General features: G+C 39.2%; 1 protein-coding gene across 2 annotated transcripts in view; it reads left to right on the plus strand.

Moving 5' to 3' along the window:
• ADAMTS20 (ADAM metallopeptidase with thrombospondin type 1 motif 20) overlaps nucleotides 1–11,375 on the plus strand; it is a 104,871-nt gene extending 93,496 nt beyond the window's left edge. For both annotated transcript variants that reach the window (XM_052790253.1, XM_052790254.1), the window contains exons 31-39: nucleotides 3,051–3,221; nucleotides 3,670–3,870; nucleotides 4,007–4,136; nucleotides 4,290–4,384; nucleotides 4,482–4,576; nucleotides 4,984–5,117; nucleotides 5,851–5,942; nucleotides 8,879–8,983; nucleotides 9,650–11,375. In XM_052790253.1, the coding sequence (XP_052646213.1) occupies nucleotides 3,051–3,221; nucleotides 3,670–3,870; nucleotides 4,007–4,136; nucleotides 4,290–4,384; nucleotides 4,482–4,576; nucleotides 4,984–5,117; nucleotides 5,851–5,942; nucleotides 8,879–8,983; nucleotides 9,650–9,739 (1,113 nt within the window). In that variant the 3' untranslated portion in view covers nucleotides 9,740–11,375. The remainder of the gene's footprint in view (nucleotides 1–3,050; nucleotides 3,222–3,669; nucleotides 3,871–4,006; nucleotides 4,137–4,289; nucleotides 4,385–4,481; nucleotides 4,577–4,983; nucleotides 5,118–5,850; nucleotides 5,943–8,878; nucleotides 8,984–9,649) is intronic.
• Nucleotides 11,376–12,359: the final 984 nt, after the last annotated feature.

The raw sequence follows: 12,359 nt of genomic DNA on the forward strand, positions 1-12,359 counted from the left end.
ATTGAGGGAAAGCTGACAATATATGTCTCTTCCAAGTGTTCTCTTCTCGTATGAAGCTGTTAAAATCAGGAATTAGTGAAAGTGGCTCAGGATGACCTTTTAGCACAAATACACACTTTCAGAAAATGAGGCTGAATTTTCCTTTTCTGTCAAACAGTTGTATATTCCAGCTGGGTATTTGGAGCTCTCCACTACAAATGCATTGTGTTTCACCACATTTTCTGGCTAGTTCATAACTTCTTCCACATGGATATTGCTGCTTGTTTGAAATTCCTGTGTTCAGTTCCCTTCTCTGACTAGATTCGTATATAGCCCTGTACATCTAGCATTAATAGTAGTTCAAGTGTTTATCCATCTGTATTCCGCTCTCGGTGCAGTACGTCCTCCACCAAACTCGCAATATTTTGCCCAGCTGTCTCAGCTCTGAATGCTCGTGTGTCATTTCCTCGCCTCGCCAGTCACAGCATAGCAGTAAAATTTCCAGATCTAGCATTTCTCCAGCTTGCAGCCGGGAGGCTGGCTGATACACGTTTTCATACTAGAGAAGAATGTCTACAACACTAATGTATAAAGTACAATAAAAAGAATTCTTCTGCCTGTCTCCATTACCACATGACTGGGCTATTCCTTATGTGCCTAAAATTCAGAGCTGCTCCATGTCACTAAAAGTTCAGGTGTTTCTGTAAGTTACGCCAGCCAACTGGATCCATGCTCCATCCCCTGATACAAGTCCACACAACATTTTCGTTCTCTGAGTGACTAGGTTTCTGAAAGGCTTAATGCTAGTATGGCTTCCATTGCTGGGCCACAGTCTCTTGTGGATCTTCTGAACGGGTGGGTAAGCCTCTCGCTGATTTACTTTGATTGCTCTCTCTGATTTTCTTCCATCTTCTTTGTCACCTCACATTTTCGAGAAAGAAGGCAATCACTCAGCAAGACTGGGGGATTATAAGCACTTACTACCCTAGTCATGAGTCAATGCTTAAATTTCTCCTTCAGGTCTTAGGACCTTACTTCTACCTAATGCAAGTGAATTTTTGTCAGGTTTTTTTTTCCCCTCAAACCACCCCCCCGCTACAAAAAGTGATGACAGGCTGTTCCTCAGATGTAATAAGACTTGTTTTTCTACATCAATCATGTGATATTACTGATTGTTTTGCCTGTTAATTTGTTGCTTATGTGAAGAAGATAAAAAGCTAAGGCTTTTTCATCTGAATGATTTTTTTTTTTTTTTTTTTTTTTTTTATCTGGGTCTCTGCATGTTTGGAGCTTTCAGGTGAAATGAAGTTTGTAAGCCCAGATGTGTATTTTGCAGCTTTTTTCAATAGTGTACTTATGTCAGTGAAGTTTGTAGAGCAGTTCCTCATGTGCTTACTCATCAAGTTTGCAGATGATGCCAAACTGGGAGGACTGTTTAGTATGCTGGAGGGGCAGGGCTGCCAACCAGGGGACCCGGACACGCTGTGGGAATGGGCCCACAGGAACGTCATGAGCTGCGACGAGGACAAATGCAAAATGCTGCCCCTGGGAAAGAAGCACTTCTGCAGTAGCCCAGGCTGGGGATGAAACAGCCCTGGGATCCTGGTGGGTGCATCCTGGCAGCAAGGATGGCCAGCAGCCTCCTGGGCTGTACAAACAGGGACGCAGCCAGTAGATCAAGGGACGTGATCATCGTCTTCTGTTTCTCAGCACTTGTTAGATCATATCTAGCATCAACATCCCATTTTGATGCCCCAGTGCAAGAAAGAGATTGACAAACAAGAGCATATTCAGCAAAGGACCCCCAGGCGGGTTGGGGGATGAAGCAGTTGCCCTGTGAGGAGAGGCTGAAGGAACTGGGATTGTTGAGTGTCGAGAAGAGACAGCTTTGGGCAGATCTCGCAGCAGCCTTCCAGTATCAACAAGGAAGTTACCAAGAAGATGGAGCCAGGCTCTCCACAGTGTCCTATGCTGGGAAAGCAAGAGGCAGCAGAATACGGTGAAGCCAGAGACGTTCAAACTGGATATTATGAAAAACTTTTTCTCCATGAGGACAATTCAGGCAGTGAAACCAGCTGCCCAGGGAATTTGTGCAGTCTCCATCCTCTGAGGTTTTCAAGATCCAACTCGATAAAGTTAGAGGTTTCCTCTGGCAGAGCTGCTTTACTGTACAGCTCCTGGTTTTTGTACTCCAAGTTGCAGCTTTGAGTCAATAATAATAAAATTTGTACAATAGGCTTGATCTATGTGTTGGACTCTGATGAGTCTTCTAACTGACTGTTATTGGGTCCAAATTACTATTAAGTTAGGTTCAGGTCTGACTATAGTAGGTGGTGTTATTAATTATTGCCTCTGCTGAGACTGGAGTTTGCAAATTTGAGCCTTCCTTCTTCATCACAGCAAGATCAAACAGGTTAGATGAGGCACCCATAGCTGGGGACATGCTGTTAACATGTATTACTTAGCCTGTACCTCCGCTTTTGTGAATGGCAGCAAGGTTCTCATCCTGTCCTGGCAGAACTGTGATGACTCTCCATCCCACCAGCTTGCCATGGGGAGAGGTCTGAGGATACTCAGGGCAAAGGCACAGGCCCAACAGATACTGCCACCCAAAGCTGCCACTGCCTTCATTAATAGGCAGGTTTGTTTTCTTTTCTTTTATCAGTGTAATATCATGTACATGCTTTCAGGGATTCTTTTTGTTTTGTTTTCAAGACCAACTTACTCCTTTCATACTTCACCAAAATCCTTTTTTTGGCTCTTCCCTTTTCATACAGACGAGCTTTTTCACTCAACCTATCATCCTGGCCTGACATTTTCATTTTCTCCTCCATCTCACCTGACAGTTACAATGTCATGTCATACACTATTGTTTGTTCAGTTGATTAGAGGTACCTAAACTTTGAAAACAAGGGATTTTGATTCAGTGAGTAATTCAGTCCGACACTGATAGCAGATGTCATAAAAGGTGTTGTTGTCTGCGTTTCACTGGTGTGTGGCCATTGGCAAATAACTTCGTTCTGTAAATGGCTGGTTTCAGCACAAAAATTGTGACTTTTTCTCACTCTCAGTGCTCGGCATCACATAGAAGAAAGGAAATATACCGAAAGGTTAAATGTGTGAATGAAAACCAGCTCCAAGTGGATGAAAGCTTCTGTGATCCTGCCACAAAGCCTCCATCAACCAAAAACTGCAGGATAGCTCCCTCTAAATATGTTGTGCTTACAGGAGAACTGTCACAGGTAAAGTAATTATACTGCTCACATGTCTTTTGTATAATGTTACATTTAAGAATGTTATATCTCTGCAAAACATACATTATGTGTGAAGAGCAAAAAAAAAAAAAAAAAATATATATATACATCTGAACATGGGTGTCTAAACTTTTTCCACATTAAACCTTCCAATCAGCCATGATTTATTATAGTGACTGTTATCAGTCTTCTGGTAGCCCCCCTGGGACCTATGAACACCAGCTAGAGGACAGCTGCCCCTACTACAGGATTCCTTTGCTGGTTCCCAGGAAACTCTCTTGCAAGCTGATCTCGCTGAAGTAAAGAAAAATCTTGTCCTCGATTTCAGTGAAGTGCTGGATCAGTGCCGTGTTGCCCTTGCACTTATCTGTAATTGCAATGCTGCAGAAAGGTGGTTTCACAGAAGTGATGCCTGTGCTTGGGGATTTTATTTCAGTGCTCAGCCAGCTGTGGGTTTGGTTACCGGCAGAGGATCATGTACTGTGTAGGAGTCCATTCTGTTCAAAACCAGCACGCCCACGGCCTTCGAACTGTAGCGTACCGAGAATGCCCGGTGGAGCCATCCCCGTACATTTATAAATGTAATATCAAAGGATGTTCACAAGCAGCGACCTGGAGAGTGGGGAAGTGGACCAAAGTGAGTACAGATGTGCAAGCTCATTTTTGATAGTTGCCTCCAACATAAATGAATGCCAAGACTAATTTGCTGACATAATTATGTTAATTATTTATTACCTTCTAAACTAAACTTCTTGACGGCTATCCATGTCTAGTGCTCCGTGTCTTGTGGAGTGGGGGTAAAGGAGAGAACCGTAGAATGTGTGACTGAAAATGGCTTATCCAGTGACTTGTGCCTGCCACGTTTAAAACCAGATGCCAGAAAGATCTGCCATGAGGAAGAATGTAAGTGACAGCTGTAATTTTCAGCTGAAGTTAATGTTTTTCCAGGTTACTTACATAAAAGTTATATATTTGGAGCACAATTATGCAGAAGTAAGTCTGAAAACTAAATGCTATTCATGAATTACTAATACGATTTAATCATTCAATTCGAAGGTGAAATTCTTACCACCTGCAAAGATATCCAGATTAAAAAAGGGATTAGAAAGGATGGTGAATACCTGCTTAACATGAAGGGAAGGATGATAAAGGTACTCTTAATATTTATGAGTTTTATGAGCATATATTTTTATGAAATAATACTTTTCTAATAAAGATTTTGCTAAAAGGTTGTATTTTCTCTTCCAGATTTATTGCTCAGGCATGCACTTAGAGAATCCCAAAGAATATTTGACATTGGTAAAAGGTGAAGCAGACAACTTTTCTGAAGTATATGGATTCAGGTACAAAAGTGGTTTTGTAACTTTGTGAAGTGCACTTATTCCTTCCAAAATAAAAGAATAAAATAATACTTACCTTTTGTGAGAACAAATGAGTAGAATTTTTTTCCTTGATTTTCTGTTTTGAATATCCAGGCATATGAACACACATGCAGAAATGTAGATACTTCCAGGCTGAAATTGTGTTAATTGCACTAAATGATTATAAAAATTTTCTGTCTTGACTTTAGTAGGAATAGCTTCAATCCACATTAGTGTTTCAGCTAGGCCAAGATTAATAGCTGAGCTTCTTGTTCAGTAACCGTTGTTTAGTATTTTTATGTGGCATAGTGCAATGCAATTATTTTTCATGCTGATGTTATGTTATGGAAAAATGTCAAGAGGAAAACTAAATTTTTGCTATTCTCTAGGCTGCAGAATCCATATGAATGTCCTTTCAATGGAAGCAGAAGGCAAGACTGTGCCTGTCGAAATGATTACCTTGCAGCTGGCTTCACGGTTTTTAGCAAAATAAGATTTGATGTAGCTTCCATGCAAATTAAAAGTAAGCATTTTGGCAGTTTTAGCCACTGTGAGCATTCTATTGAAATTGCACATGGTCATGATTACCAAATTACCATTTTGACCCACTTACAGATCCAGTTGTGCCATTTTGGGGCAAACAAAATTCTTATTTCCTTTAGGAATTCAATGGAAACTTCAAAGAAAAAGAAAATTGAGAAACCACTGCTACTTCCCTTGTTAGTTTGTCCCAAGTGGTCAAGTGGCATGAATCTTACAGATTTGTATTTTATATGTCACCTAGCTTCAGTCTCTAAGGTTTTGTTCCCATTATTCCATTTCCTTTTAGTGCCTGGCATATTTTTCTTGGGAAAGTCTTCCTATGCTGTAGTTAGTCCCTTCTTGGGCTTTGGCAGATGTACTAAATGGACAAGGAATCTTGCAGCGCTTTCAAGACCCTGCCTGCAGGTGACAAGCTCACCTGGAGCTGTGTCCAAGTGCACAACTGTCCTCCTCCTCCTAGCCCCCTCCTAGCTCAGAAAGAAAACTGGGCTTGTAGGTTGGACTGATTGTTGCGTTAACAAAAATGGACTATTTAAAACATAGTTTCTAAAAAACCAAACCAAAACACACAAAAAAGCACCCTCCAAACAAACAAGAAACAAAAAAACCCCACCCAAAACAAACCCAAACCCCCCGTGTTAATGCCTTTTCACACTGTTTTCACCTGAACTTCTAATGCAGCAGTTTGTGTTGAGTAATTTTCTGTTTTCTAGCCACAGATTTTCTTTTTGCTCAGACTATACTTGGGAGAGCAGTTCCATTTGCTACAGCTGGAGATTGCTACAGTGCTGCCAGATGTCCACAGGTATTTATGATTTCTTATCCTCTTGAAATGTGCACGTAAGAGGGGACCCCCCCCCCAAATCTGTGTGACTGCTTTAGAGCTGTAAGGTTCTAAGCCAATCTCCTATTCTGTCTAGTCTATGTGCTACATTAATAAGTATTTTTTCCTTATTCTTTCCTCTCCTGTTCCACCATCTTCCCCCTGCCACCTCCATTTCTCCCTCAAGTTGTTTACTCTGCATTTTCCCTCTAGGCTCTGTGTATGTATATCCAGCTTTCCACATATTTCATGTGTTGCTGTCCCTCCCTCTGGATGTGATGTATCTTTTGTTTCCCCTAATCCCTTCTCGATCTTTGTTCTCCTCCAGTGACTTTCCTTTTTTATAACCCAGCAGAATTTTTCTTATCTTTTCTCTGTTTCTCTCCTGATGCTTTATAACTTTGAAGACTACCAGAGGAAATCAATCCTGTTTAGCAGTATAATTTAAAATTTATACATCCATTGGTGTGTCTATGTTAGTGTTTTAGTTTGGATTGGATGGCGCTTTTTAAGTTAATCTCTGTATTGTCCCAGCTTACTGTTTGTTGGTTCACATCACGGAGCAGTCTTGAAAGACACGAAAGGGATGCCTTCTGTATGAAAGTAAATCAAACAAAGAGCTCCAGAAGAAGGCTCTTAATGCACTCTAACTGCTAATGGGGATTCAGTCTGTGGGACTAGATGAGAGTTGTAAAACCAAAGTACAAAAACCAAAGTAAAACCCTGATCTGTGTACTATGTACAAACATTGGGCTCTCTGACCCAATATTTTCACTCTATAGATCTGCTCACACTGCAGCGTCCTTCCTGCTGGTGCACACGTAGCCCTCGTCTGAACTAGACAGCCTAGGCTGCCTTTGGAGTCCATTGGCAAAAATGGGATTCCCTAGAAAAAAGTTCAGCTAATCTTACCCTGTTAGGCACTTTAGGATGAGGAGAGCTGTCCTCTAGAAGTGCGTATTTCTTTCCACTGTTCACAAAGGGAGTTAAGATCGACTGGCTCAGACTTGCATGGAGGTGAATCCCTGTTGTCCATCTATCCTAGGGCTTAAACTTAAGACAGGCTATGTGGGTGGATGCATTCAAGGGCAGCTAGAGACAATTTATGTACAATTTAAGTACCAATGAAGTGCCTAAGTTAGGCAGACTTAACCCCTGATGAGAAAACAGTTCAAGTTCATTACAGTATTGGGATACCTTCAGCCTGCAAACTCTTCACGCTTAGTACAATGCAAATCTATTTGCAATCTGTAACTTCTGTTGTGAAGTCGTTCTGCGTACATGGTTTTGCACTGACGCATTTCTGTCTTAGAAGATCTGCACTGAAACTCACGCTTTTAATGCAGTAAAAAGGCCTCCATTCCTGCACTCTCAGTCCTTGAAATCTGTTCCTGGCCTTGAGAATGCTGCCTGATATGTCAGACAGCTGTTAAGCTGTCATTATGACTGTACATAGCACTTCTCATTTATTTTTGCAAAATGATATCACCGTGAATGAAGTTACTTTGGGCCTGTTAATTGTGGAAAGCATTCCACACTGTTTGTATGAATTTCCTCCAGGTGCTTTATTCATTAAATGGAAATCTACTTTTTGGGCACTTGAAGAACAACCTACCCTATCCATATGAGCTTATGTTAGCTCATCCTGAGTATGAGAGTGCTAGAAACACAGCAATTTTACATAGAAGTGCTCTCAAAACAAATCTGCCATACCGAACAATGTAAGACTGAGTTTTTGTGAAAGAATTTCAGTGAATCACAAGAACAAAGGATGAGTGGTATATTTTTATATATGCGCACATACATGCACCCACACAGTATTTATATATATATAAAAAAGTATATCTGACTATGACGATATTAAGCAATAAAATACAGAAGCTACCATACATAATAGAAATGTTATCATTGTTAAAGCTTTTATCTCAGGATTTATGCGATTTTAACTAGGTCTGAACACAGAAATTCAGGCCTTCAGTGAATTGTATGGAGGTGTGCAGAAGTTTTCTGATTGTAGTGCTGCCTAAACTGGCCATGAGGCTCTTTGTGGAGGTAGTACTTCTTTCCAACAGATTGCACTTCTGTGTGAATGCAATTTAATAATTTTCTGTACCAGTTTGTTTACCAATGCAGTGCAGTTTAATATGTTTCTTATTCTCATATGAACTGATTCTGGTTTAAAGCTAGTTTTCAGAGTATGTATTTGCATAGGCAAATATTTTAGAATGGTTTGTATTGCAAAACATTCCATTTAGCAATAAATTTATTTATTTTAACCTTTACTTACATTCATGTTCAATTATGTTATTTATTATACTGAAAAAGAAATGAAAGGTGGTAAGATGATGATGCTTGGACAGCGTGCTTACAAAAATTTGAGAATTAGATGGCTAAGAAGTGATTTGTCTGTAATTTCCAGATAGAGGTAGGTCCTGACCATGTCATTTCCAAAATGTTCAGGCACTTGGGGGGGGGGGGGGGGGGGGGGGGAACCAAAAACACAAACAAAAATGAACCAACCAACCAAAACCCCTGCCTCATTCTTGCATATTGCAAGTCTGTACTTTTTGTAAATTAAAATTTAGTATGTAGAAAGGAGGCTAAAATAATTTGAGTTGTCTGATGTTAGTTCTGTATTCAGACTTTGCAGACAGGTGCTACAGATCAGCTGATGCACAGGTGCTACTTATTGCAGAATAACTTGTTCGTGTGTCTACGTCCCGAGTGTCCAAAAAAAGGGTGTAATGCAGTGTAACTAACCCAGGTTAAGTACACACCTTTGAGTCCTTAATGTCTAGACACACTCTAAGTGATATGTGCAGATATGCCAATGTAAAGTGTTTTAGTATTTTGAACTCTATTTATGAGCTCTGTATTTTACCTTTCTTTTTTTTTTTTTTTTTTTTTTTTTTTGTTAGGGACAGTTCAGCATTAATTTGGCTGGTACAGGTCTGAGATTATCCCGTATAGTTAGGTGGATTGCTCAGGGCAACTATGCAACTGCTGACATACACAGATCCCACGTAAGTCAATATTCTTTTCCTTTACCTGCTCTTATGGTCTTATGGCTTGGAATGTTATGCCTCCAGAGGTACAAGTGATGACTCTCTAGTGAAAGCTAGTTGTGAATCAAAAATAGTGCTCAAGGTCTCTGACCCATCCAACTCTTCTTCCAGATGTAATGCACAAACTATGTTGAATCACACCGCCCAGAATCTAATCCACATCAACACTGCCTGCCTATTTTAAGAGCCTATTGTTATATTAATCAAGTTTATTAAAAGTTTTGAAGATACCTAATAATACTTAAAAAAAAAAAAAAAAAAAAAGACACACACAACACTCCAAAACCCCATTTTATTAAAGATACCCTACTACAGAGGATCCTTACAGGTTGCTTACCTCCAACTTGATTCATGTGAGGAACCCAAAAACCAGTTGAAAAAGAACAGTAAGCATGCACAGTTTAAGACAACATGGGATGATGGTAAGCCAGGAGAGAAGGTATACAGCCATACTGATAAAGGATCTCCATGCCCATTTTGCTAATTTGATGCTGTCTCTTGATTTAGTATTTGTAGGTACAATTTGTCGAAAGGTCTATTGTGTGCAAACCTCAAGGAGCTTTTTGTACAACTGTGATTTCAGTCACTTTTCTTGATTGACTGTTCTCTTTGTCTAATTCCCAGGATGGTACTAAAATATATGGAAGATGTGGAGGATTTTGTGGAAAATGTATTCCTAATACAATTATTGGTCTCCAACTTCAAATACAGTGAGAACTCTGATGTGGTAAGAGCATCAAAGCAGGCACATCTGCCATTTAGGTGCAAATTGTAGGTGCTGTGTATATATATATTTTAATTCTTTCATCTCTGTAATGCTCATTACTGTAATGCTCACTACTAAGAATTCCTGTTTTCTTCAGTGTTTTTTCAGGGATGTACTACCAGTTTGTGGGCTAGCAAGTGCATAAATCACTATCATAAACCTTCAGGTTTTAATGGAGAGGCATTCATTCAATGTACAGTATATATTAGCAAGTAAATTGCACTGAGGTTACTACCATGGATAACACTCTAAATTGTACTATAATTGTAATACTTTACCTGCAACTAATCAGTGCAGTTCTTTATGCAGTGTTCAGTAGAATTTATACTCTACTGGTTTTCTTGATCAACTGTACTAAATTATAGAAAGGAAAGAGTTATATAAAGAAGACGGGTAATAATTTCAAATACTTCCAATTTTGTGAAACCTTTTAGGAATTATCTGTCAACAACTTACAGCAGAAAGTATATAACCGACATACTTGAGCTAGTTCCTATAGATCTGTGTGTTTCTCTGTCAGTAAAAGCGTTTTTTCCCTATCCCTTTCATTATATTCTTTGTGGTGCTCAAATACTAGCAGTAATCCTGAGAAGTGTGGTTTAACCTCTGTAATCTCTATAGCACATGTTAAACATCTAGGCTTAGTTTTGTTGTGGTTACAGGAAAAGAAAATAAGGAAACAAATTGCTTGAAAATCTGATTTTAAATCCCTGCCTCTCATCCAAGTATACTGTAAAAGCAGTGTATTCTGTTTACTGTAGCACCTTGTATGTGGTTTTATGAACATGTATTTACTTAAACACTTTCCATATACACCTTACTCCTTTATACTGGCCAATGGCATATTAGTAAAGGTTGTAGTGTGTCCCCCCCCATCCTCCAATTCAACATAGTTTTCAATAACCTTGGTGAAAACCCTGGGCAGAGGCGGCATCAAGCCCCACAGTGGTTTTGGTGTCCATCTTTTACTCAGTTTAATTTTTCAATGTTTGTAAATACAGTTCTAGCATCTGCTAGTTACAATTATTTCTTCCAGAAGAGTAAGTGTATGAAAGAGTTACAAGGTTTAAAAAACAATCTAGCTCTTTAATTTTTTGTTTTGTAATACTTTACAGTCCAGAACTGTAGAAATCTATGCATGTAAAGGTAATGTGTTTCAGGGCCAACTCTCAGGTATTCAGAATAAAATTTATCGTTATGTACCAGATAACTATACATGCTTTTTCTGACAATATGCATTCTGTAAACCAAATATTTGTTTTGCATGCCAGTACAATTGGTAGATGAAATGGCAGCTATATCATATTTTTACCCACAAAGAGTTAGCCGTGAATTAGCAACATGCATTAATTAAAAACAATACTGTACCACAGAAGTGTAAGCAGCTACTTTTTAGATAACACATGTAGGTAATTATTTTGTGATCTCTGCATCAGAAATGTATTTTTGCACTATGTGCCTTATATTAGTTGTAAACATTAATAAGAATACAAAACATTATTTTCCTAGAAATGTTTACATTTATAATTAAAATCTTGTGATTTATAAACTATTTATACAATAAATATACTTGTGTGAATGGTACCAGAGTACTTTCTCTCTCTCTTTTTTTTTTTTTTTTTTTGGCATCAAACACTTAGTACAAAATGTTGCAAAAACATTTCAACTTGTTTATGCACAGAATAACTACATTCTTAATACCTCTTCACAGTAGTATACGTTGACTTTTACTGGAATAACTGCCACACAAGCAGGTTACAGTCATAGGAATATTTTCCATGGAAGCAAATCCTGCTTCAGAGGTACAAACTCCGTGTCTGTGTGCTCTTTCCAGTCGTCCCCCCATATTCACCTGTACCTTTCTTGGGGGGTTGCCCTGTAAGTCGTTCACTGAAATAATGTAGAAATCTGAAATAATCTTCCTCCTCCTTGTGCTTAACTCGGATCAGTTCCTTTATACCACGGTCCCTCGACAACTGCTTTGGCAGAAGGGGAACTGCAGTCTGCCTCCATCCCCAGGAGGACCATTTTCTTTTGAGCCCTGAAACTCCAGTTAAGGGCTAGGAAGTGCTCAGCTCTGCTGCCACAGATTCACTCTGGAAAATCCACTACCAAACAAAGTGACTTTTAAGCCAATACTCACTCAACACATCGTGTTTTTATTGGGTAATAGTAGTGATTTTTGAGTAAAAATGTATTTTCTATAATTCGAGCAAACCCTGTGGCTCAGTGTCAACTTCCGCATAAACCAGCACTGTATTGTATTGCTGTTTTTTGCATCTTTTCTTTCTTTTGTCCTTGCTCTGGAGTTTCAGCCCTAGTGCGGGGAGAAAGTCCTTGTGTGTTCCGGCATTTTGTGAATTCCTTGTGTTAGGATTTTGATTTTGTTGAGAAAAAGGGCTTAATCAACCACCCCATTTCAACTTACTTTTCATCCTGAGGGCAATTTAAGGAAACCGTGAGCCTGATGATCAGCTCTGAAGAGTTTGGAGACTTGATGATGCTGACATGTTAGAAGGTCTGGGCAATAAAATGAGAATCATGGGTTGTGCTTGCAGTTTGATGTTT

This window comes from Harpia harpyja, chromosome 6 (genome assembly GCF_026419915.1).
Source record: "Harpia harpyja isolate bHarHar1 chromosome 6, bHarHar1 primary haplotype, whole genome shotgun sequence".
Classification (NCBI taxonomy): Eukaryota; Metazoa; Chordata; class Aves; order Accipitriformes; family Accipitridae; genus Harpia; species Harpia harpyja.